Source organism: Vulpes vulpes, chromosome 13, assembly GCF_048418805.1.
Source record: "Vulpes vulpes isolate BD-2025 chromosome 13, VulVul3, whole genome shotgun sequence".
NCBI lineage: Eukaryota > Metazoa > Chordata > Mammalia > Carnivora > Canidae > Vulpes > Vulpes vulpes.
This window is the reverse complement of record NC_132792.1, coordinates 38,228,409-38,255,358: the sequence shown is the minus strand read 5'-3', so window position 1 is coordinate 38,255,358 and position 26,950 is coordinate 38,228,409. Positions and strand designations below refer to the sequence as shown.

Here is a 26,950-nt window from a genome sequence, read left to right as displayed (position 1 = left end):
GGGATTTATTTAGAAATCCATTAGTGACTGTGATAGTTGGAAGATTAACCCAATAACTCCTTTTCTTTGTGGATTTTTCTTTTCATTTACCATTATATAGTCTTATGAGGCAATTCTCTTTGGAGTACCCAAAGAGAGATATTACATTTTTACCAAATGGATTCTTTTCAATATTCTACTATAGCAGTATTTGCATTTAAGAACACTACTTTATTTCAGTATAGATTTTTTTTTTTACACAGGTATTTTTCTGTTTACACTCTACCCTCATCCCATTAAAGAAAAAAAAAAAGCATCATAACCTCTCAGACTTTCATATGCTTTCATGATGGTTTGGCATCTTTACTGGGTTATATGCCTTAGCAAAAATATTCCCCAGCCATTCATCTTTAATTACATTTAAATTTACATTAAAATTTAAAAGAATTAAAATCACTTTAAAAAGCGGCATGTCTATTCACTAAACAGCATGTATTAATTTATAACTGTTTATTGAAATAAATGTGGCTAGTCTATGTCTCTTGCCTCATGCATAATAAAGAACTTCTCTTTTTGAAAGTAATTGCTGTAAAATATTGCATGAGGGGTTGAAATGCTAGTGTGATTGGGAGGTAATCTCGTTGCTCTTGGGCAGACTGTTCTGAACGTCTCAGGTGCAGCCATGAAACTGGGTCAGGGGGGTTGAGGTCAGGGAATGATAGGTGGTTAGGAGGTTAGGAGGGCTCCTTAGATAATGAAGTCCTTGAGAGAAGGAATGGGGTCTTGATCTTTTGTAAAATCCTAAGGGCCTGGGGCAGGTCCATTCACAGGGGAGGAAAGAACAGCGCTGCAGCCAGAACAGCCAAGACAACAAACAGATCCGAGCTTGATCTTAGAAAATACTGAGTCCCTCTCAAGGTTTTCTTCTCAAGCTGAGCTGGTATCTGCTACTTCTTCTCTTCATGAAAAAACGACACATTCATCTTAAAGAAAGCGAAACTGTTTGTCATTAAGCCTGACAGTGATTTGGGCCCTCATTCAAGTGGAAGAGTTCTTCCTATGATTTCGGTCCTGTGGGGTGAGGTCAGAAGGAGGTGGTTATAACACAAGTTGTGATTCCGTTTTGTCCTTCTCCTACTCGTAAACCTCCACTGTTCCCCTCCTTTCCCATAGTGACAATAGGAGAAAGTCCAGATACTTCAGTGTAGGTGGCAGGTGGAGGCCTTCTAGAATTTGGCTCCAAACTACCCATAACTTTTACCATCTTCCAACATGAACCTCAGTGCGGCTCAGCCGTTCTCCTATTTGATCAAGAGATATTCTAGGCACTTCTGATGGAAAAGGAGAGAAAAAACTAAGACCGGAAGTGGGTGAGGCCTGGGGATTGCTGGCAGAGATGAGCATCCAAGCATCCAGGGGGACGCGGAGAGCAGTGGTGCTGCCCACACTGACAAGCTCTCCACGGTGCCTTTCCAAGGTAAGGGAACAACTGTGCGTGTCTAGGTGACTCTGTTCTGACCATGTGTTATTTCTTGATCCCGGTCTGTCGTTTTACTTACAGATCAGGACATATTCTGGGAATTGACGGATTAGATTCTGGAAGAAGGAATCCAACACAAAAGACAAGTAGGAATTAGGTGAGAAACTCAGGATGCCAGACTGTCACTCTGGTGTTCAGGGCTGGACTTGAGTCCTTGAGGAAACTACCAAGAGAAACAGGGCCTGGGGGTATGTGGTCAGAGTGGCGTCAGGAGGTGAGGGATGGAGTAGGGGCGGTTAGGAAGATGGTGGCTCACACCGGCACCCAGGACCGTTGTTACCCCTGGCATCCAGGCGGCAGATCAACGCATCGTACCATTCCACCCTATAGGTGAGCGGCTTTTGATTCTGGCAGCTGGACAGGGCAGGTTCCTTCAGGATTGACATCCTCTTGCTCTAGATCCTACAGGCACTAAAGCAGGCCTCTCTATGATATTCGGGTAGCCATATATTGCATGTGATTAATGATATCATCGCTTCCAATTAATTTGTTGCTTCGGCCTAAAAAAATGTCTTATATTTATTTTTTGCTCTCTTTAGGTCAAACAAGGTATCACACAGTTCTTGAAGGAGTAATACATTTTTGGTCGTTATTCTATTTACCACCTAAATCGAGGATGAGACCAGACAATAGACCTAAATTCATTTAAGTTGGCTTTAATTTTTTAATGGACATAAAATCAATCTGTTGGTTTCCTTAAGCTCTATTCCCCCACCCCACCTGACCCCACCCCCATCAGGGAAATACAAAACTACAGGGATTCTGTATTGCTTAGACTGTGGATGGTGAGTGCTGTGGAGGCAAATAAGCACCTCGTTATTCTGATTATTTTGGAGACAACACATTTTTCACTAGAAAGACTAGAAGCTGGAAAGCCAAAGATTTTTCATGCAGAACTGTGAAGGAACTCTGCATGGATGCACACTCCAAGGGAGCTTTCATTCTAAGTTAAGAAATTTAGGCTACATGGAGGGGAGCAGTCAGTTCACTTTGTAAAATTAGTTATTAGGGCTATGTAAGGGTTGATGAATGAACTACACTAACCTGAATCTAGATATGTGCGTTTGTATAGATCTTGCTTTCAGCATATACATTATTTCGATAAATGATTTTTTTAAAACGATTTATTTATTTGTTCATGAGAGACAGAGAGAGAGAGAGAGAGAGAGAGAGAGGCAGAGACACAGGCAGAGGGAGAAGCAGGCTCCCCACAAGGAGCCTGCTGTGGGATTTGATCCTGGATCCCGGGATCATGACCTGAGCTGAAGGCAGGTGCCCAACCGCTGAGCCACCCAGGCATCCCCCAGTAATTGATTTTTAAATATCATTCTTTCATTCAATGAACAGACGTATTGAGTACCTGCTTTATGCCAGCGATGTGCACATGCTCTTGGTACAGAAACAAGGAATGTATAGTTGCTGATATGGGGGCTTACAGCCCTCACAGGCATCATAGGATTCACTGCAGGAATACAAAGATGAGTCCTGAAGCAACTGCTGCATGAATTAAAAAAAAAAAGTATATTTATATAATAGAATATTATTTGGCAATAAAAAGGAATGAAATATTGATGCATGTTAAAATATGAATGAACCTCAAAAACATCAGGATAAGGGGAAAAAGCCAGTCACAAAGGACTGCATTTTGTATGATTCCATTTACATAAAAATGTCCAGAATAGGCAAATCCATAGAAACAGAAAGTAGATTAGTAGATTGGAGGTGGTGGTGGGACATGTGGAATGGGATGTGTCTGCTCATGCTGCGGTGTCTGTCTTGGGGGTGATGGGACGTCCTAAAATTTATTGTAGTGATGGTTGCATACCTCCGTGAATACACTAAAAACTACTGAATGGTACACTTTAAATGGGTGGATTGTATTGTAAGTGAATTTAATCTGAATAAAGCTAGTAACAACTAAAGCCAGGGAAAGAGGGAAGGAATAAATAATGGAAGGAGAAGATAGATCGTTCATATAACTTGCCCATGAGAGGAAGTAGAGAAATGGGAGAGTAACAAAGGGATGTGTTTTATTTCTATATTAATTATCTAATTTATACAATAGTTTTTTCATGTTCTCATTTCATCCTCACAACATGGCTGTGAATTTATTATTTATTATGTAGATAAAGTGCTGGAAGCTTGGAGAACTTAAGTGACTTGCCAAAGAACGTACAGCTTAATAAGAAGCAAAATGGGTAATTAATTAAACTCAATTTTTTTTTAGGAAAGCAGAGCATAAGTTGAAAGATTGATTCAGAAAAGAGGGGTGATGCCTACTGAGGTAGGAGAGTAGGAGGAAAGACGACATGAGGATATGGATACTGAGAATTCTCTGATTCCAGAAACTCTCCTTTTCCAACTCACATTTTTTGCACGGCTTACTTTTATGCTTTTGTTGGCTAATGTATTAATATATTAATGTAATTTTTTGGCTAATATGTTTGTAGACTAGTTAAATATTTACATATTAAATTCTTTGAGGACAGGGAAATGCCTGTGTCTTTCAGATCCTTTCCAGTACGTGTAGGGCCTTGATTACCCATTTATTTGCCTGTGTTGGGCCAGTGTATTCTGAAGAAAATCAGAGCTCATTGACTACCAACCAGAAGTATGGTGGTCACGGATCTGAGCATGTGTTCTTGTTGGTCTTACTTTTGTAAGAGGGTATCGATGGTCTCGTCAATGTGGATTGTCCTGCTGCGAATTGACAATATGGAATACGCATTCACTCTAAGCTTTTGATAGAGCATCTATCCTTAAACTCTGTTTTTAAATTCTCATCAGATGGTTCTTTTATTCCCCTGATTGTACACCTCTTTCTATCCACACATCAAATCACTCAGCAAAACCTATTTCTCCTGTTTCTAAAATATATCATGGATTCATTCATTTTTTTCTTTTATGAATTAGGCCAGGCCACCATCATCGTTGTCCAGGTCTTTCCTTTCAACCAGTCTCGCCTCTTCAAGGCTCTCCCTTCTCTACGCTGTGACTGCAAGACCTATATTCTTTATAGGAACATTCTGTCTTATGCCTCTTTGCATGTCCTCCTGCCTAGGAAAATTATCATCACAAAGAGATATCTTTTTTTTTTTTTTTTTTTTAAATTTTTTTTTTAATTTTTATTTATTTATGATAGTCACAGAGAGATAGAGAGAGAGGCAGAGACACAGGCAGAGGGAGAAGCAGGCTCCATGCACCGGGAGCCTGACGTGGGATTCGATCCTGGGTCTCCAGGATCGCGCCCTGGGCCAAAGGCAGGCGCCAAACCACTGCACCACCCAGGGATCCCACAAAGAGATATCTTTTAATATACGTGTAAAAAACTCATTTAGCAAATGTCTGAGGGACAACTGTCTGCCACACACACACTCTTCCATGGGCCATTGAACAAATTCTAACTCTACCATGACCCACAGGTCCTGTGTGATATGGTCCTTGCCTTTTTCCCAGACTTTATTGTGTTTTTTTTGCCCTTTCTCACTAGACTCCAGATATCCAGACTCTAGATCTTCCTTCAGTTCCTTGGAAAAATTGTCCTGTTTTAGGGCTTCTGGAAGGAGTACTCGTTATCACTCTTCTTAGTGGGTAGCTGCTCCGCATAATCTTTCAGTTCTCAGTTTAAATATCTCCAAATCCAAAAGAGGGTTCTGTCCCCTTCATGCTTTAGTTGACTAGGAATGATGGGAAGTGCAAAATAATAGTAGTAGGGATCCCTGGGTGGCGCAGCGGTTTGGCGCCTGCCTTTGGCCCAGGGCGCGATCCTGGAGACCCGGGATCGAATCCTACGTCGGGCTCCCGGTGCATGAAGCCTGCTTCTCCCTCTGCCTGTGTCTCTGCCTCTCTCTCTCTCTGTGACTATCATAAATAAAAAACAACAACAAAAAATTAAAAAAAAATAATAATAGTAGTAGCTTAAGCAAAATAGAAGTTTCTTTCGCTGTCATATAAAATTCTAGGTAGTTGTGCTTCATGGGTTAGGAACCCAGACTCCTGCCCCGGTGTTCGTTTTCAACTCTACTTCATGGCAAGATGGCATTTTCCATCTGCATTTGAGTGACCAGAAAGGAGTCAAGGGGAAGATAAAGATGTGCCTCCCCCAATAAGTAACATGGTCATACCTCACTACAGAGAAATTGAAAAGTGAGGTCTCTTTTTTTTGTTTTGTTTTGTTTTGTTTTGTTTTTTTAGGTAGTTATGTTTCTATCAGGATTAAAAGGTTCTATTACTGAGGGAGAGAGAAAAAGAGGATATGAGAGAAAGGAACGATGCCTCCATATATTATACTCCTGCTAGAAATGGACTCTTACCCATTATCATATCACATAGCATTTTCTTTATGATGTGACCCACCAAATAACTTTTTTGTTAGTAATTTTGTGCTTTTCCTGAGCAACTGGTTTGTATTTCTATTTTGTGCCTGATTATGTTTCATTCTTTGCTCTGTTTGCCAGGCAATTTGCAGCTAAATTTATAGTCCTCTCTAGCAAAGGCACATACCTTATGACATGTATTTTCTTCTATGATATTAACCACGGTATTATTTTTACTGCACCTGCATTCTCTACATTCTTCATTTATTTCTATTTTATTTTGTTTTATTTTATTTGTTTTATTTATTTATTTATTTATTTATTTATTTATTTATTAAGATTTTATTTATTTATTCATGAGAGACACACAGAGAGAAACAGAGACCTAGACAGAGGGAGAAGCAGGCTCCCTGTCGGGGAGCCTGATTCAGGACTTGATCCCAGGATCCTGGAATCACACCCTGAGTCAAAGGCAGACACTCAACCACTGAGCCACCCAGGTGCCCCTCAATGTATTTTTATAGGTCTCAAATGATTTTGGTAATAAAGTTGGAAACAATTAAATTTCAATTGTGAATAAATAAATAAATAAAATACCCTGTGTTTAATGAGGATTATGAAAGTACCTATATCATAGAGTAGTTGAAGGAATCAGGAGTTAATGTAAGTAATACATTTAGAGCAGTGTCTGGTGTACAATAAGAACTACATAAATGTTTGCTCAGTATTCTTATTTTAATTAAATCATTTCTGAAGTGACCACCAAGTAAGTCCACTTGAAGAGACAGTCCTAGGAACACTCTCAAAGTAGGTTGAATGAAGAGGGAAAGGATAAGCATATATATAAGGGCCACTCATCAACAGTTGTTCTGTATCTGCAGATTCTAACCTGTGTAGCAGCTAGCAAATGCATTGTGCTGTGTAAGATAATATGCTAAAAACCTTAGAGATGATTTCTAAGACAGTTCATGTCTGGTAGCTTGGCATCTTGTAGACACAAACATATGAATGACTAACTAGACTCATCACCAGGACTGTTGCTCTCTCTGTACCTTTATCCAAGTTAGGGATAGAAAGTTTCCATCAGATAGATCTGGGTTTAAATCTTAAATCTGCAACTAACCAAACTCTGTAACCTCAGTCAAATCTCAGGTTTCACCTCAAAAAACAGGAATGACAATACCTACCACACGGAGGCAAGGATTGCATGAAACAATGCATGTAGTTAGCACGGTGCCTGGCCAGAGTATGCTATAATAGTTATTCCTGTTATCATCAGTTTCATGCAAATCTTCTGAACTGAAGATTACCTTCTGAACTGAATTATTACCTTTCATTTCTTGGAATTATTTTAAGTACAGACAAACTTAATTTTATTTTCTTTAGATATTTGAAAACCCTGTCCTACAATTTGACGAGAAGTCTGCAAATGTTTACATTTTTACTTTTCCATCATGAAGTTGTAGGAAATAGTGGCTTCTCAGATATGGTTCAAGGGTGATCAGTGGCCCACCGGGGTTCTTGGGAACCCTGCAAGCTATGGGTTCCTGTTGCATTAGTTTTCCTATTACCATAGCATTTATGCTTGAGTTTCTGGTATGGATTAATAAACTATCAAGGGTATTAAATGGGTGCCTGTTTTTTTATTAATTGGTAGTTCTTCAGAAGCTCATCAGAAACTTCCCATTCATGTTGTTGAATTCAAATGGTTGGGGATAAATGGCTGGAGAGGCTCTTTACTCTGCCAAAGTGGATCATGAAAAATATGGTCTATTCAACACAGCAAACATACGCTGAATTCAGAATGTGGGAACAGCACTGTACTACATATTGTGACAATATCAAGAGCTCGCTCCTGTGTTGGCCATCTGTTGTTTGCTACCCAGAATCCATTTTCCCTCCGTCTGGGAGTAGGTGGCCTTCACCCACTCCCAGCTGTATGGTTTGGCTGGAATTGGTCCCTTATCCAAGTCTAGAGGTGGGCTTTGCTTGGCGTAAGGTGGTCAGCACATCCCATTCCCAAGACCATAGTTTTGAATTCAGAGTGGGCATAAAATATGGTTTTAAACAGATTTGTTTCCTGAATCTTCTGGAAAAATGAAGCTTTCTCTTTTTTTCCTGTGGGAACTTCTGGAAGAGACATTCCCTCTTTCCTTGGGTGGTATAATAAGGATATGCGGTCTGGGGGAACATGGAACAATGAAGGGGCAAAGCACCACACAGATTTTTAAGTTGAAACGGGGCAATAATAGGAGCCAGGAACTATCTAATGCCAGCCCATCTACACATCACATTTTGTTTTGTTTTGTTTTGTTTTGTTTTGTTTTGTTTTGTTTTGTTTTGAGTAGGCTCCACCCCTAGCATGGAGCCCAGCACAGGGCTTGAACTCAAGACCCTGAGATCAAGACCTGACCTGAGGTCAAGAGCCAGACACTTAGGTGACTGAACCAGCCAGGTGCCCTGCCAACACATTTCCTTAAGCCAGTTGGAAATTTCCTTAAGCCAATTGGGATTTTCTATCACTTGTAAGTGTGAAAATCCAAAAGTCATTTGATCTCAGTGGTTAGGACAAAGATTTATCATAGCTGCAACCAAAGTGTTACAATTATTCTAGAATACTGATTCACATGTGTAAGAAAACTTTATATAGGAAGAAAAAAAGAAAACTTGATACAGGGACTAAAATTATTATGGAAACAGAATTAACCAATGGGGAGTATTCATTGATATGCCTTGAGAGAAGGGATTGTATCTGTCTTATTTACTTTTGAGTCTTCTAGGACCATTCTTAGCACATAATTAAACTCTCAACGTATGTTGATTGAATGTGTGAGCTCCATACTCTGCTGGAGTCTCTGTTTCCCACATAAAGAAGACCTTCTCCACTGGAGCATTCCTGATTACAGGCTTTACCGGCCATAAACTTTCTTTTGAACATATTTTTATATATTTTTAGTCAATAAAATTTTTTTTTAGGGCAGCTTAGGTTCACAGTGAAACTGAAGGGAAAGTATAGAGAGTTCTCATATACTTAGTCCCCGCACACAGGGAAATCTCTCACTGTATCCCATTCCACATGGTACATTTGTTATAATTAATGAACCTACACATTGTCACTCAAACCCATAATTTACACTGAGGTTCAGTCTTTGTGGTGTACATCCTACGGGTTTTGACCAATGTATGATGATATGTACCTACCATTATAGCATTATACAGAATAGTTTCATTGCCCTAAAAATCCCGCTGTGCTTTACCCATTCATTTCTCTCTCCCTCGCTCCTGTCACCCACTAATCTTTGTACTGTCTTCATAGTTTGCCTTTTCCAGAATTTCATATTGGAATCATATAGTCTTTTTATATTCATTTCTTTCACTGAAAAATATGCATTTCAGTCTCCTCCATGTCTTTTCATGGCTTGACAGCCAATTTCTTTTAAATGTTGAATAATATCCCACCGTCTATAAGAACCACACTTCATTTATCCACTTACCTAGTAAAGGATATCTTGGTTGCTTCCAAGTTTTGGCAGGTTGAGAACAGAGCTGCTACAAATATCTGTGTGCAGTTTTTGGATGTAAGTTTTCAAATCTTGTGGGTAAATAACCAATGGGTACAGTTGCTGGATCATACGGTAGGAGTTATAGTTAGTTTTGTAAGAACCTTCTGAAGTGACTGCACCATCTTGCATCTCTACCAGCAGTGAATGAGAATTCCTCCCGCTCCTCTCCTCGCCAACATTCGGTATTGTCAGTGTTTTGGATTTTTGCCATTCTAATAGGGGCATCAAGTCATCTCACTGTTTAATATGCAATTCCTTGATGATACATGATGTTGAACAAAGTAAATGTGGTTAATACTCTTGTGCTTAAGTCTCTCTTGCTTAAACTGCGCGGTGATGGCTTTGAATTGTAATTGTAATGGGATCGACATTGACAGTTGGATTTGTGTCCTTCCAGCCGATGGACTTTAATAAATAGCATCAGGAGATTTTTCGTGTAAAATGGTTCTGATATTTCCATCATGTCTTTAGAATCTCCTAGTGGCAAATTGCTGTGTCAAACTGAATTATGAAAGTGAGTCAGGTTTTTTCTTATTGAGGACAAAAATTCCATTTTGTTATGGTATTTTCCCTCCAAGTTTTGCTTCTCTAAGAACAGCATTGGAAGTTAACATTTCAAAACATAGCTAAATGGAAAAGCCCGTTTTGGAATGCCAAGCTGTCATAGAGTTATTTTTTTCTCTCTGATATAACACTATAATAACATTATTTTGTACTTGATACAAACATAAACACACCACTTCCTATCATTTTTGCTCTTGGTTTTTGGAGATGGAATTTAGAGGGAAAACACATTCAGATATGAAATATTGAAATCTATTGAAACTGTATAGAATTATTTAATAGTACAACAGGGCTGCTTGTTTCTTTTAGAAGTGACATCAGGTGGGTTTGCTAACCGAAGCCGCTGAGACTGTATTTTAATGATCTCTAGGGGTTATCTCTTATTTAAAACTCTTTGTCTTGGTCTGCCTGTGTTAAATCACCGACACTCGCTAAATTCTTTTTCAGATTTGTTGGTTTTCTACCATTTGCTGTTGATCATTTGATCACTTTGATGTGTGAGAGGACAAAGAAAGTACTTATCTCATTTTCATGCACAGTCTTCCCTAAGGTATTAAATATATTCATTCTATATTTTATCTGTCATCAGCTATAGATTGTGAAATACTCTGATAGAGATTTTAAATTAGGGGCTCCTATTTTAGTCAGCTCTCACTCAGTATTGCAGTGGTAACAAATAGACCCCGAATTTCTATGGCTTGGAGCCCCTAAGATTTTTCTTTCTTTCTTTCTTCTTTCTTCTTTCTTTCTTTCTTTCTTTCTCTTTTCTTCCTTTCTTCCTTTCTTCCTTCCCTCTCTTCCCTCTCTTCCCTCTCTTTCCATTCTTTTCTTTCTTTCTTTCTTTCTTTCTTTCTTTCTTTCTTTCTTTCTTTCTTTCTCTCTTTCATTCATTCATTTATTTTAGAGGTGGGGGCAGGGAGAAGACAGAGGGAGAGGGAGAGAAAGTGTCAAACAGACTCCACACATAGCGCAGACCCGGACGCAGGGCTCGACCCCAGGACCCTGAGATCCCGACCTGAGCTAAGACCAAGAGTCAGACTCTTAACCAGCTGAGCCACCCAGGCGCCCCTCTTAAGATTTATTTCTTGTTTGCTTTGCGTATAAATATGTAAAGTCGGTAGTGTCTTTGCTTCCGCCTCAAGTGTGGTTTGCATCCCAGGATCCAGGCTGGGGAAGTCCCGATCTGGGAGATGTCCTTGTGCCCGAAGGAAAAGGTCTCTTAAAGCACAAGCCAAGCTGCTCTGGCTCCTGAGCTTCCTGCTCGCTGGGCCCCACGCCCTCGGCCCAGCATCGGTGGCTTCCCAGACACAATGGTGGCCTCCGTACTTGCTGGTCGTATCCATCAGTTTTGTTTTCTTCCTGGTGGTTGCCTTGACGTGAAGTTTTAAACAAATCAGGTGATTACTGCTTGCATCTACTTGGTGTGCGTCCGGAGCCCTTGCACACCTGCCCGTGTCATGTTGTGACGCCTCCTGGCACACAGGGCGGCCCCAGCTCTGCTGCCCATCCGTAGTCGCAAGGACCCTGGTGGGGTCGGCCCACTGTGGCTGCCCCTCTGCAGGCTGGGAAGGTCGGGGCCCGGGGGCTCGGGGGCCAGGACGCGGGCCAGGTTAGGGGATGGGATGTGACTGGTAAGGCCACGTGGAAGCTGCATGACGCCGTATGGGAAATACAAAGACGCTTTAGGTGACGATCGTCATCTCACAGGCAGGATTCATCTTAAAATCAAACAACAGAAATCTTTGTTCTGAGTGAACCTGTAACTGAATTCCAGTTTGCATAGGACTTTCCCCAGGAGAGTGCGCGCTGCGCGGGTGTGGCGGGCTGGGGATGGAGCACGACGGCTGGCGGGGCGTTTCCCCGTCGCAGTAGCAGTGTCCCCTCAGTGCGGTGGCCCGAAGTCATGTGTCCAGCCTGCCTGTCCCCACGTGCTGCCCTCGTCTGACCTCTGCTCCCCACCGGCATGTGGCACTTACCCCCAGATGGCCCCGTAGCCTCTGTGGCCTCCTCCAAGCCTTCCCTCACACCAGGCAGGTCGTATTTCTGAAACTCTGAACTTGCCACCGTGTCTGTCCCCATTGGGGTGCAGGTGCCCCTTTGAATCACTATGTTTGTATCCTTTGGGTAAATCCCCAGTAGTGTCTCAGGCTACAGGGATCCCTTGTGATGTCACCGGGCCCACTGCAGCCTCCTCCTGCTCCCTCCCTCACCCTGTGTCCCTGGTCTCCTCCTCCTCCTCCTCCTCCTCCTCCCTGGCGTCCTCCCCTGTCTGTCAGCGCTCCCTCCTCGGATCCCAGCTCCAAGCAGAGGCAGCCACGACCCGGGACCCCCAGATGACACCACCGAGGCCCGCGGTAGTGCTGCTCCCTAAAATTAGTCCAAGTACCCCCAAAGTGTGGCTGCCTTGCATACTGCGGCCTTACCAATGGAAGCACCTTGCAATCTAAATGATCGTATTGCTAAGGATTGGTCCGTGTTCCACGCTCGTTGCCGTCGTGTGTCGCAAAGTCGGGTCCCCACGCCGCTTGCGTGTGCTACGGTATAGGCTGAATTAAACACAGGGGTCCTGTGGTGGGCACCTCTCCATGAAACAAGAAAATGTGCAAGTTCTGTATTTTAGAGGTCAAAGCAGACGAGTCACTTAGCTTGTGGCTCGTCCTCAGGTGTCCCCATGGTGCCCTGCTCCGTCAGGCAGGCAGCTGCCTCTCTAGAGATGGTGATAATTTACTGTGCCCGTGGATTTTGATGAAGTCAGGTCTGGGCTTGCTCTCTGGGTGACAGACCAGGTTTAATTTGAGCCAGATCTCAGGAGGTAGTTGGAGAGGGTGGGTCATGCACCTGCGGCTGTCGTTTGGGGGTGCGCTTCACCTCTTGTTCTTCTATCTTTCACTCACCTGATACTTGACCTTTGACATTTTTTTTCCTGACAATTATTTCAAGAAGACTGTTTTCATTGCCTTCTTGAAACTCATAGAATGAGAATAGGGAACCATAAATATCTTGGTTGAAAATTAGAAGATTGTAGAGTGTCTCCTTGTCTGTTTTGGGACCTGGCAGGAATCCTCCTGTTGGCGGTAAGTGAATTGCTGTTTCATCCACTGTTGTCTTCCCTCCTTTGTTCTTTTCCTGGCAATGCCCTTTTCTTCATTTTCAGGATATTAAAGTCTTCTTAGGCTCACTTGAAGTTTCATCCCATAGGACACTTCCTAGATTTCCCCCAGTCAGAATTTATTTATTATTTTGTGATGTTTTACTTTGTCCATTCATTTAGACTTGCAACATCCTGGGCTCTTCTTAAAGTTCTTGTTTACCTACTTTTCTCCTCTGTATTTTCAAGAATTTTAAAAGATTTTGCTTAAATTCATCTTAGTTTCAGGGGTAGAATTTAGTGATTCATCAGTTGCACAGAACACCCAGCGCTCATTACGTCAGGTGCCTTCCTTAAGGCCCATCACCAGTTACCTTATTCCCCTACCCACCTCCCCTCCAGCAGCCCTCAGTTTGTTCCCTGTAGGTCAGAGTCTGTGGTTTTCCTGCTTCCCTGTTTTTACCTTATTTTATTCTCCCTTCCTTTCTCCTATGTTCATCGGTTTTGTTTCTTAAATTCTACATAGAGATTACATGGTTCTTGTCCTTGGCCGACCGACTTATTTTGCTCACCGTGATATACTATAGTTCTATCGGCTGACGGCTGAGCAATATTCCATCGTATATATACCACCTCTTCTTTATCCGTTCATTTGTTAGTAGACATCTGGGCTCTTTCCATAGTTTGACTATTGGGGACACTGCTGCTGTAAACACTGGGGTGCAGGTGCCCCTTTGAATCACTATGTTTGTATCCTTTGGGTAAATCCCCAGTAGTGCAAATGCTGGGTCGTAGGGGAGCTCTATTTTTGACATTTTGAGGAACCTCCACAGTTTTCCAGAGTGGCTGCACCAGGTTGCATTCCCACCAACAGTGCAAGAATGTTTCCCTTTCTCCGAATCCTCGCTGACATCTGTTTTGTTCCTGACTTGCTAGTTTTAGCCATTCTGACACATTCCAGGTGGCATCTCATTGTCATTTTGATTTCTGTTTCCCTGATTGTGAGTGAGTTGGACATTTTTTCACGTGTCTGTTGGCCATTTATATGTTTTCTTTGGAGAAATGTCTGTTCATGTCTTTTGCCAATTTCCTGACTGGGTTTTTTGTTTTCTGGGTGTTGAGTTTGATAAGTTTTTTAAAAATCTTGGATACTAGCCCTTGATCTGATAAGACATTTGCAAACATCTTGTCTCACTCCATAGCTTACCTTTTAGTTTTGTTGATTGTTTCCTTTGCTGTGCAGGGGCTTTTTCTTGATGAAGTCCCTATAGTTCATTTTTGCTTTTTCCTCCCTTGTCTCTGGAGATAAGTCTAGTAGGAAGTTGTTGGGGCCAAGGTCAAAAAGGTTGCTGCTTGTGTTTTTCCTCTAGGATTTTTCATGTATTCCTGGGTCACATTTAGGTCTTTCATCCATCTTGAGTCTATTTTTCTGTGTGGTGTAAGAAGGGGTCCAGTTTCATTCTTCCACATGTGGCTGTCCAGTTTTCCCAACACCATTTGTTGAAAGACTGCCTTTTTTCCATTGGATATTCTTATATTGTTGAAGATGAGTTGACCATAGAGTTGAGGGTCCATTTCTGGGTCCTCTGTTCTGTTCCATGAATCTATGTGTCTATTTTTGTGCCAGTACCACACTGTCTTGATGATTATAGCTTTGTAATAGAGCTTGAAATCTAGGATTGTGATGTCTCCAGCTTTGGTTTTCTTTCTCAACGTTATTTTAGCTATTTGGGGTATTTTCTGATTACACACAAATTTTAGGATTGTTTGTTTCAGCTTTGTGAAAAATGCCGGTGTTAATTTGAATGCAATTGCATTTAATGTATGGATTGCTTTGGGAAGTAGAGGCATTTTAACGATATTTGTTTGGGGCATCTGGTGGCTCAGTGGTTGAGCGGCTTGGGTGGTGACCCTGGAGTCCTAGGACCGAGTCCTGCATTAGGCTCTCTATGGGGATCCTGTGTCTCCCTCTGCCTCTCTTTGTATCTCTCATGAAAAAATAAATAAAATAATAAAAAACCCCAAACCCCAATATTTGCTCTTCTAATCCATGAGCAGGGAATGTTTTTTCTATTTCTTTAGCATCTTCCTCAATTTCTTTCATTAGATGTTCTGTCATTTTCAGAGTATAAATCTTTCACCTCTTTAGGTATCTTATGGTTTTTGGTGCCCAGATTTCTCAGTTTTTAAGAACAGGACTGGAACTTTGTCAAATTTATGCTGCTCCCACTGTCCAGTATGAAGCCCCACCCAGTAGGAGGGCAGTAAATTTGTCAAATGAATTTGAATCTTCAGACTTGTTTATTTCACGAGAAAGGCATTGCACAATTATAATATTCTCCATAAACAGATGGACACTTAAAAAAGGACTGCTCTGATGTGCTTTTATCCATCTTGCCGTGAATTTGCAATTTCCTTACCACTTCAAGCCAAAACATTGAGTTTCCAAGAACAACTGTTTTCCCTTCTCCATAATGAGTTCAGGAAAAACCAGCCATTCCACTGGACCCAGTGTGTTGTGTAGTGTACTCAGTATAAGATTATGCGATGAGAATAAGAAGCTAGGCTTCCTTTTGGGTGGGGCTGGAGTATTTCCTGTTTGGAGGCTAAGTCTTCTGAAATCAGAATCAATTTTCTAAAACATACCATATTGAATTGAGCCCCAGAGATATGTTTCTTCTGTTTGTAGTCTTTTCCTTTTCTTTTAATAACAGAAGACATTATAAAAATTCTCACTTCACTCTCTTCCTATTCTTAACTTTTCTTGGGAGGAATCCAGTCAGGAGATGCCAAGGTTGGAGTCTTTTTATCAAATTATTCATAGAAAAAATGATGTGAGCCAACACAACAGCAGCCAGCATATGTGGTCTCTGCAAGGAGACCACAGCAGTAATTATGCACAGGGTAAGTCGCTTAAAAAATAAATTGATCGATTTAAAAAATTAGGTGTGGAGAATAAAAAGGCACCTGAGGATTTTTACAGTTTTTATGATCGAATCAGCTGTAGACGAGAGAGTCGTTTTATAATGTGAACATTCTTAGTTTCAGTCCCACATTTTCTTCAGAATTAACTATCCTAATCCTTTTCATTACTCTCAGAGTCTGATGACTCTTGTCCTGGGGGGGGAGGGGTGACTCTAAGAGTCCCCTCCCAACTCCCCTGATAATGGTTTGGGACCTAGTGTGATAGTAGGCCTTTGATTAAGGAGTCAGATCCTGGGTAGACTGAGGAGGATAAGTGATAACTTAGGCAGACTTACATACCTATTTACTTTTCCTCTTTATTCGTCTCAAAATGAAAATCCTAAGCCTTCCTATTTTACATTTATGAAAGAAGATAGCAGTGTAGTTAATAGGAGGAGCACGATCCTTGGATTCAAATCTCAGCTTCAACGTGTAGTAGTTTTGTAAATGTATGTCCCTGGACATCAGTATCCTCCTAATGACTACTTTGCAATCTCTCTGGCCATCAGCATAAACAATAGATACCCAAATATGGCTATTATTATTATTATTATCATTGTCAATTATTCTGACCTACAGAAATACACAAGTTCCTTGAAAGTATACATTTTTGGAGAATGATCAGGAAATGGAGCATATTATACTTTCATTTTTTTCCCGCTTTTTGGTTTCTTTTCCATCATTCACTATATGAGTGTGTACATGTACTTGTGATTATGAATGTGTGTGTGTGTGTGTGTGTGTGTGAATTTCATATAATGTGTGTCAGGCAGCATTTCAAGCACTTTGGTAACATTAATGAATAAAACAGATAAAAAATATTATACCTGCCCGTGAAGCTTACGTGATCCTAGTAGGGACAGCTGGAGGCTGACAGATCCTGTGAAAGGTGAAGCAAGGTAAGAGGGGTAGGAGCGGGGAGCAGGGTGCGTCATAAATAGGGAGGTCAGAGAAGGCCGGAGTGGGGCCAGGACACTGGTTTTGTGTTCCGGGAGGTTTCAGGTACCACCTTTGAGAACTGAGAGCACAGAAAGAATGGGAGCCTGCCGATTTGTACAAGAACACGAGTGGTTCCTTTGTCAGAACGCAGACCAACATAGCAGACTTAAGTCTTCAGGTGGCCTCGTTTTATTTTATTCAATTTGAACAAAAGCCTTCCATAAATGCTTTTTCTACATACCCTGCCTTCCTAGAAGATGGATACTGAATTCAGCCCAGTTGGTCTGTGACTGCTGCTGGAGGTCATCACCGTGCCTGTCACATCTGTTACTGCTGTCATGAAACCACGTCCTCAGGGCCAGCGGAGGTGCTTTCCGCTGTTGGCTACATACCGGCTGAGCCTGCAGCGGTTGTGAGTTCTACAGAGTCGCTACTGCACACACATGGCTGTTCAAATTAAAATAAATGACATTAAAAATTCAGTTTCTTAGTCACATCAGTCACATTTTAAGTGCTCAATAGCCATATGTGTCTAATGGCCGCTGTGGTAGCACAAATACAGCACATCTCCAGTCCAGTGCTGCAGAAAGTTCCGTCGGCATTTGGTATTTTACATACTCATCTCTCTGACATTGTTTTTCGTGGTGCTATCAGCTCCAACCTTATCTCTTCCTTTTGGTTTGTTGTCTCTCATGGTTTATAGGTTTAAATAGTACATTTAGAATTTTGTGTGAAGTAAGGGTAAGGAGGCTCTACCAGAGAGCAGAAGAGCTTTCTTGTGTTCAAGTCCTTGAGTTTTCGGACTTAGAATTTATATTCCTATTCTGACTGCCCCAAGGCCTTTTTTGCTTGGTTATTGTAATGCAACTGTGCTCTGGCTGGTAAGAGAATCAGACTGCTGAGTTATTATGGGCGAAGTGCTATCAAACTTTAAAGGTAAGATTGCACTTTTATGGAAATGCTTTAGGCCAGTCAGTGGTACCATACTTGGAGCAATGCTATTCCAGGAGTGTTCATTGACCAACTGCCTGCACCTACGCCAGCACTGTTAGGCCCAGGAGATGCAAGTAAAAAATGCACATAGCTCCAATCCCTGAGATCACAGTTTATGTAGTGGAGGGAGCCATAAACAGGAAGAGTTTCAGTTGTGCAGGGACCAGATAGGCCCAGGATATGCTGAAAGACCAGCCAAGATGGTTCATAAGCCAGCCTTCCCTGGGGGTGGCAAGGAGGGAAATGAGACAGGAGATCAGAAGCCAGGGAATGCTCCTTGAAAAAGAGAGTCTTACATGGCATCCTGGAGGATAAACAGACTCAAAAGATGGAGTTGGGAGAATGAGATCAACCAGACGTGATGTACCGTAGCGTGAACAAAGATGCCAAGGGAGTGAACCGCATGCTGAGAGCGGGACCTGTTAAGCTTATGATTGATGGAATTTAGAAGAAAAGGGAGATTGTGTTTATAGAGAGAGACTGGCTTTGAATGGTATGTTGAAGTGATGGTTTTCAGCAGAGCAGGGGAGGGGCAGGGCAAGGGGTGGTGACGTAGGCTGATCAGTCTTCCCAGCAGTTCAGTGGTTCAGGCAGCTCCATGGAGGTAAAGTTTGGGGGAGCCGGGGTGGAGTCTGGGGTAGCAGTGGTGGTGCGTGGGTGGAAGGGGATGGGGTTACAGCAGGCCCTCAGTCCAGACCCACACACAAGGCCTGATGTGAGACTGTAATGGGGTGGAGCAGAGGACCTGAGTTCAATCAATGTTTAAGCGTAAAATTATCAGTATTTGAGGATCAATTAGATGTGGGGGCTGAAGGAGAGAGGAGTCAGAGATGACCGTAAGCTTACAGGAAACCAATTAATTTGAACTATTCTTCCTTGTTTGCAGTCCTAGGTTTTGACCTATAGCCTCTACTGGGGATCTGCATCGGCAACTGTGGTGTCTAGGTTGCGTTTTGGCTCTTCCAGACGCCATCACACTCTCATTTGTTAACAGAACTTGGAGTGTAGACTGTAGTGAAGTATCACCCTCCTATGACTTTAATTCTGCAGTGGCCTATGAAAGTTTATAGAAATTCGGCTTCATTTCTAGTGGCTCCAATCCAGATGCCAAAATTACCCCATTGCAGGGACAGCCCTTGGGTGGACCACTGAATCTGTTCTTCATTATGAACAACTGAAAACCATCAACAAAGTTCTTGTATTACGCCAACAATAACACTAGTCAAACGTAAAGGTAATTCCAGGTTTCAGAAAGTTATGAATCTCAAAGTCTGTCTCGCTGGACTCTTATTTATATGTTTACACTATTTATTTATCACGTGGAAAAGCGAGCGGCATCCTTACTTTTTATAATGGCACATTGCTTTTTTCTTTTTTTTTTAAGTTATAAATGACATTCTGAGCTCTGAATGTTGGTGGAGACATGCTTATAGATCTGTAGTCAGTCGCTTTAAAGTAAAAGTACAAATTGAGTCCAGATATGGGAACCAGAAGTAGGAATGGAGCCAGCTCAAAGGGTCCATTATAATGGGGCCTATAATGAAAGCAAGAATTCTCTCCTACCTGCAGTGCATTTTAAAAGGATTTTCCAAGTAACAGTTAATATTTTAATGACATCTGTTAACCTTCCAGAAAAACCTAGTTCTCTATTTTGCAAGATTAAGGAAGTATGCCAAATACATGTTGATACTTCAGCTTTTAACTGACATATTTCATGACTGCATGGCTAAAGCCACAAAATAGTAGGTGCCGGCTACTTTCTTTTTATAGTTTTATTTAGTCACTGCATCTGGGCTTTGTTGCCGAATGTCTTCTCCTCGTCACTCAGATTGCTCCACCAAATTGGATGCTCAGTGGTCTGGCAGTTTGAGTGACTTCTTGGAGGCTGTGAAACTCTGTTCCCTAATCAGGAAGATCTGGGCAAGTCTTGGACGAGGAGAGATGACACGTCTCTTCTAAGTGAGACAACAGGATTGTAGGACAATTACACAGTGTCTTCAAAAGTTTTATCTGAAGAATAGTGATGTGTTTTGGTGATGAACAAGTACTATAAATCGAGAAGCATGGGAAGTCTTCATATTCTTTAGGAGTGTTTTGTGTAAAGGAGGAAAGAAAACAAGCAAGCTGACTTCCCGTAGTTTTTGGTAGAACTATCGTTCTACCGAACCTTTTCCCATTGTTGCTAGAAAAGTGAAATAAAAATAAAGTGAGTAACTTGATGGGAGTTGTCTGTGGTATAGAGACACCACATTAACTATTTGTCAAAAGTTGGATTTTTGAAGATTCTTGGCTTCTTCGAACTTTGGCCATGCACTGCCATTCTTTACGTGATGTCCATGAAGCTTGTTTAACAACATATCAAAACAGCTTTATAAAGAGATAAATATGTGTTTCATTGGTCCCAATGGGAGCTTTCTGAAATGCATATTCTTTATAAATAATTAGTGTCATTCTGTGAAAATCATGACTTCTTAGGGTGGGAAAGAAGGGATAAAAAGCTATCTTTTTAAGTAATTTGTAATTTAGTACCAGCTGGTCAAGTGAATTGAAAAACCTTCTGAGTCATATGTCATATTATTTTGAATGCCTTTTCTCTCTCTTGGGAAACTGGCTAACGTTTGCAGCCCTTGTCCCACAGCAAATCACTCTCAAACTTTGACCTCCTCAAGCCAGTTCGTTGGGTGTAGCAGATGAAGCACGTATGACCTTTAGTGTGTCGATTCAACCTGGCTGGTCGGAAGCCATAAGTTAATCCTGTATGACTTATTTCTAGGCATTACAGCAGAAGTTCTGGTGGTGACCTCTTTCGAGGAACTGCAGAGAAGGGCCCCAGAAGCAAGAGGGAAGATTGTTGTTTATAATCAACCTTATGTCAACTACTCGACGACTGTGCAGTACCGGGTCCAGGGGGCAGTGGAAGCTGCCAAGGTGGGGGCTTTGGCGTCCCTGATCCGATCAGTGGCTTCCTTCTCCATCTACAGGTTGGTCATGGTGTTCATTTGAAATTCTTTAAAAAGCCAGAATTGTCCGTGAAAGAGAAGCCCATGTGAAATAAAAACAAACCAGTCAAATGAAAATACTGATTGTTTACGGGATTTTTCCCATTCCAGATTTGGTCATTTGTTTGTAACATCTTCTTTGGCCTTTTTGGGATTCCAGGCATTATTTGTACATTCGTTTAAAAAGCTTTCTCCATCCACGATGACCCCATAACATTCCTTGTATAACCAATATGTTCTGTATTTTCATTGGAGGGAGAACTAAATTCACATCTGTGTTTCATCAAAGATTCCTAAGGACTTCAGATGGAGCCATACCTTTTCCCATTGTTGCTAGAAAAGTGAAATAAAAATAAAGTGAGTAACTTGATGGGAGTTGTCTGTGGTGTAGAGACACCAGAGGAAGAGAAAGGAGGAAGAAAGAAAGGAGGAAGAGGAAAGAGAGGAGGAAGCAGAGGATCTTGGGTATAGACCAGGTTTTGCCACCAAACAAGTATGTGGCCTTGGGAAGAATGTTCTTAAACTCTTTGGGTCTTGGCATTCTCATCTGTGAACCCGATGAAGAATTATAAATTTACGTTGTTACTGTAAGACTAAATGAGATGAACTTATGGAAGATACTTGATTTTCTGCAAAGGTCAATATAAGTGTTTGGTGGTATTTAAGGGCAACAGAAGTTTTGTTTTTTTCTTTGTAGTTCTGATTGAGGTAATTGTAAAGTGCTTTGCTGACCCTCAGTCTTAGGACAAAATTCAGGATTGCAGTGGACAGAAGTTCTAAAACTTGACCTGTAGACAGTTGGCCTAGTGTCCCACATGAAGGGTGAAATATTTGAGGGATATAAACAGGGATAAAAGAAGCACCGTCTTAGTGTAGTAGCCTGGTCTCCCAAAGATAGAAAAGAAAGCATGCAGAAACAATTGAAAATAGGGTTTATTTGGGTTTCAAGATCAGACTAGTATCTGTTGTGAAGGAAAGTTTATTTATTCTACCCAGTTTTTGTTTGGAGCTGGAGACACAGCTGCTTGACCTTAATTAGCACCCTGTACCCTTGAAAATAATATAACTGAGGGGGCATCAGCAAATAGGAAACCAAGTCAGAAGAGAATTGTCCCAAAGCACAGACAAAAAAAGGACAGAGATATTTTTCCTTTATGGGGATAAGATATTTTCCCAAGGAGGAAGATGGGACATATTAAAACCACTTTTAAAAGTTGTGTAAGAGAGAAACTAGTTCCACTGATGTCATAGTGCTAAAAATAATGTTCTTTGTAGAGACTAAAGGTTCGGTGACTAGTGAAATAATCATTGGACTGTATTCTCTTGGACGGTTAATCTTCCCAAGAGGGAAGTCCTACAATGGCTAGCTTACTTCCCAGAATACCTCAATCACCGCTTAGAATGACACACTCAGTAGGCTGTGGCCATTCACTATGATTTCACTGGTCATGAGATCTAAATTAGGAGCTAGCCTGTTGCTTCATGAAATTGGGTGATTGCCAAAATTATTTATTTAAGAAGTACTACTCATAAGACTAATAAACTCCCAAACGACTTAGAATACTGCAATCTATCAGGGTTAATTGACTTTTTTTTTCTGGTGTAATGAAGACATCTGGAAAGCAAGGCTATAATCTAGGAGCCCCAGAAAAATTCTGCCCGGCATAGATGTAGACGTCTATTGTTAGCCTCTAATATTTGGGGTCAGCGGCTTACAGTGTATATTAAAAAGGCATTTTTCTTTTTCTTCATATGTGTAGATCTAGACTGATAATTTTTCATTGATTTTATAGCTAACCATATTGCACTGGACCCTTGACTTTTATAACTTTGTATTTTTGACATTTATAAATACATAATAACATTGCCCTTTACGGAGTACTGTAAAATCTTTCACGTGTGTCATCCTACTTGCTCTGACAACTTAGTGGACAAAGCAGAAGGGGCACTTTTTATCCCCATTTTATAGATGCGGAAATAAAAGTTCAGAGAATTGAGCATATGAACATGCTTAAGTCTTACATCCTAAATATTTAACCAAAATGAAACAAACTCTGTCCATTTGTCCACTTCTAGCTAATTGGACTAATTTTCCTTCAGGAGTATTTTATATTCCCATCTCTAATTCTTCATCCGTCTTTCGCTCTGCAGACCATTTTATTTGTTTATTTTAATAATAAATTTATTTTTTATTGGTGTTCAATTTGCCAACATACAGAATAACACCCAGTGCTCATCCCGTCAAGTGCCCGCCTCCTAATCACCCTGACCCCCTGCCCTCCTCCCCTTCCACCACCCCTAGTTTGTTTCCCAGAGTTAGGAGTCTTCCATGTTCTGTCTCCCTTTCTGATATTTCCCACTTATTTTTTCTCCTTTCCCCTTTATTCCCTTTCACTATTATTTATTTTCCCCAAATGAATGAGAACATACAATGTTTGTCCTTCTCTGATTGACTCATTTCACTTATTTCAGACCACTTTAATCTGCCTCTTGCCAGTATTGACATGGAACTCGTTAAGGTCACGAAGAGCAGCCCTGGTTGTCAAATAGAATGGACCCTTCTCAGGCCACCTTCTCACCTCACCTCTCTGCAGCATTTGTCGCTGTTGACTGCTTCCTAAATATCTCTGCTCTTTGGCTTCTACGACTTCTTTCTCCTTGCCTCTTTCTCTTTCTCACTCTCACCCTTTCCCTCTTCCTTTTCCATTTCCTTGGCTTCTCACCCTGAACTTTCTACCTGAACAGTCCCATCATGCTTGTGGCTTCAGCCACCATCTCTGGGTGACGCCTTCCAAACCCACCTCTCCTTCCCATAGCACTGCCTGAGCCCTAGGCCCATACATCCCAACACCTCTCGGTGTGTCTTTTGGATGTTCCATAGCTATACCCACTTCAATTTTCTTCAAAACTCAGCTCCTCTTTTTACCTCTTTCTCCTGCATTTCTCGCCACAGGGAAGAGAGTGACATCTCTTCTGTCTTCTAAGATGGTTCTTGAGTAGTTTTTTTTCTCTTCTCTTACCCATCATTTCTGGCACGACCATGTCTCCTAGGTTCTGGTCTCTATTACTCATTTCAAGAAATCCTCATGGAGTAGCCCCATTTCCCAACATCACTCCACATTCTAGTAGTCAGGAGTCACTAACACTTTCCCGACAGACCACATTTCCTCAAGGCTTCATGACGTTGCCTATGCTTTCCCGCTTGCCGCCTCCTATCCTCTTCCTCGCTGTCTCATTCTGTCCTTCAGGATTCATCTTAGTGTTTCTTTTTCTGGGGAGCCCTCCCTGGTATGCAGCTCCAGCCCAGGCGAGCCACCTCTTTCTGGCATTTCCACACCATCCTATGCATACTCTGTATCAGAACGTCTTGGAGGCAGTTGCGGTTCATGCTTTGGTGGGGTGCACTCACTGTCGTCGCAACTTCAAATGTCAGTCACGTAACACAATGGGAGTTGATTTACTGCCCACAAAATGGTTCCAAGAGGGTGTCCAGCAGTGGCTCTTCTTCTGCTTGGCATCTTGTGACGCCATCACCTCTAAGATCTGAGTCCTCTGCAGGATCTTTTGCATCCGGCTGGGATATAAGAAGACAGGGAGAGCTGATAATCACACAGGAGGTTTCTCATGGCCCGGTTTAGACCTGGCATATCTCACTTCTACTCATGGTTCGGCCAGAATGAAGTTATAGGAAGTTATAGGAAGGCTAGGAAATTTGGTCTCCCTTTATGCCCTCTGTGAAAGGTAAACGGTCCAGTCCAACCTGCCTCCACTCGAAGTTCCAGAAAAAAACATGAAAAAAAATATGTGTATGCGCGCGCACGCACACACACGTATAAAACCTCTATATCCTCATCATCCAGTATGTTTGTCACGTAATAGTAACTCAGGAATGTTCTGCTGAAGAAATGAACTTGTTTTTTTGTTTGTTTGTTTTGTTTTGTTTTGTTTTAATGAACTTGTTTGAAACTGTACAGTCAGTCGTGGAAGGGCTTTCATGAGAAACCAGGTGACCAGATTCTAAGTGCTCTCAGGCCAAAGTATGGAGCCTCAGTATAGTAAGTTCAAAGCAACTTGAATTCTTAGGGCACTTTGCTCTGTATTCAAGGGAAATATCCAAGTGCCCAATATGCCGGGTTATAGCCTTCTAATGCCACAACATTTGTGAACGATGCATCATGTTATGAATCGCTAATTGGATAAAACAGCTCCCTTCTCTCCGACAGACGTTTTGCCCTTAGTTCCCTGGGAGGGGTGAATCCATCTTCCTTTGAAGGGTGGCATAGAGATCAGCAACACGAGAGAACAGGATATAAGTTGTGACTGGTTTCTGCTTGGCCTCAAGATTAGAAAATCCCCTAAAGGGCAGAAAATGTGTTTTACCAGCTTGACTGGACACTCGTCAGTGCAGTCAATGCTATTTGTCAGCCATTGTGGAAGCACAATAGTCACGGGGTCCTCTGACCAGTGTCTTTGTGAAACATCTGATGAGCACTGGGTGATATTCTATATGTTGGCAAATTGAACACCAATAAAAAATAAAAAAAAGAAACATCTGTAAAATGCCCATTACTTGTTGCCTTCAATATCTCCAGGTTCATTGTTGTTATTTCTGTATGTTGCCAGTATTAGTATCCTGGTGCTCAAATTTACTTCAAAGAGAAGTGCTCTTTATTGATGCTTTTATAATGACTTTTCTTTTGTTCACCGTTAAATATCAACTGGGACTCTCATTAGATCTGTTTTAGGCTTTCTGTATGTAAAATACCTTTGCCTTTGTCATAGGAGGATATTTTAAGGATAAATGTAATTATTAATTTAGGCTCTGCAGAGGAACCATTTGTCTCATGTTATTTCTCAAATTAATTAGCTTTTTAGTAAATATTTATTGAGAGCTTACCAGCGCTCAGAAGTTGCTGAGCAGTGGGGTTATTAAAATGAATTAGTCATTTTTTTTTGTCCCTCAGAAATATTCTGAAGAGAGGAGGATAAGCTTAAAATATAAATGGCTCATGTAATCTCTTTTATATTTAGTGCAAAATGAGTGACGGGGAAAGGAATGAAGTGAACATTTATGTAGCAGCTATTTTGTACTGACATCTCTGAAGGCATAAATAGTTTGTTTCAAAATTCTTTATGCAACCCAGGGGAGGCAGATAATTGTTATCTCTTTTACTGAAAAAGAAACAGGTTTAGAATGGTTAAATAATCAAGTCACTCAGCTAACGAAAAGAACTGGGATTCATGATTAGAGTCTCTGGTTCTAAATTCCGTGCACTTTGGATTATACCAAGTGACCTGAAGAGCCAGCGCTTTGGAGACTAAAAGAGCAGAAATCTGATGAGTGCTGGCTATGTAGAGGACGCAGATTTGGGGTATACACAACAAAACGTTGAACTTGAACAAGACAAGGGAGGTCTAAAGACAAGCTGCACGTGATCAAGGGGGGAGTGCGTGAGGCGCTTGGGTAACACGGGGAGACCGGTATGGCCGGAGCCAGAAAGTGTCATAGGATATCAGGGAAATGCAGTTTTGGGGCAAATGGAAGAGGATCCAGAGGACGGGCTGGGGAGTTTTAAGGTTTATTTGGAGGAAATGGGGAATCATTGTGGTGGAGTTGGGGGGCGGGGCGATGTTTTAGAGCAACGTTTCCGTAAAGATGGTCTCTGGAAGGTCATCGTCAGCCTCACCTGGGAGCTTGTTGCTGTGCAAATGGTTAGGCCCCACCTGAGACTCCTTAAAGTCGAAAAGCTTGGGTGTGGGGCTTCTGGCTTAACTCGCCCCCCAGCTCCCCAGCTGATCCTGAGGCATGGGAAATGAGGGCCTCGACGGGATGGAGGCAATGGAGAACAAGAGACAGCAGAGAGCTCGCACAGGAGAGTGATGGGACGGAGCCTGGCCCTGTTTGACAGGGGACAGAGGGATGGCCGAGCGTGCAGTCAGACAAGGATCAGAAGCCATGGATGCATCTGTGTTCAGGTCAGCCCAGTACTTAAAAATCATGAGAT

The 26,950-nt window shown here is 41.7% G+C and overlaps 1 protein-coding gene across 16 annotated transcripts in view; it reads left to right on the top strand.

Moving 5' to 3' along the window:
* CPQ (carboxypeptidase Q) overlaps positions 1-26,950 on the top strand; it is a 398,486-nt gene that overhangs the window by 104,773 nt on the left and 266,763 nt on the right. For all 16 annotated transcript variants that reach the window (XR_011996567.1, XM_072734258.1, XM_072734256.1 and 13 more), the window contains one exon: positions 20,720-20,927. Coding sequence is in view for 15 of the 16 variants with exons in the window: in XM_072734258.1 (XP_072590359.1) it covers positions 20,720-20,927 (208 nt within the window). In the remaining variant the exon portion in view is untranslated. The remainder of the gene's footprint in view (positions 1-20,719; positions 20,928-26,950) is intronic.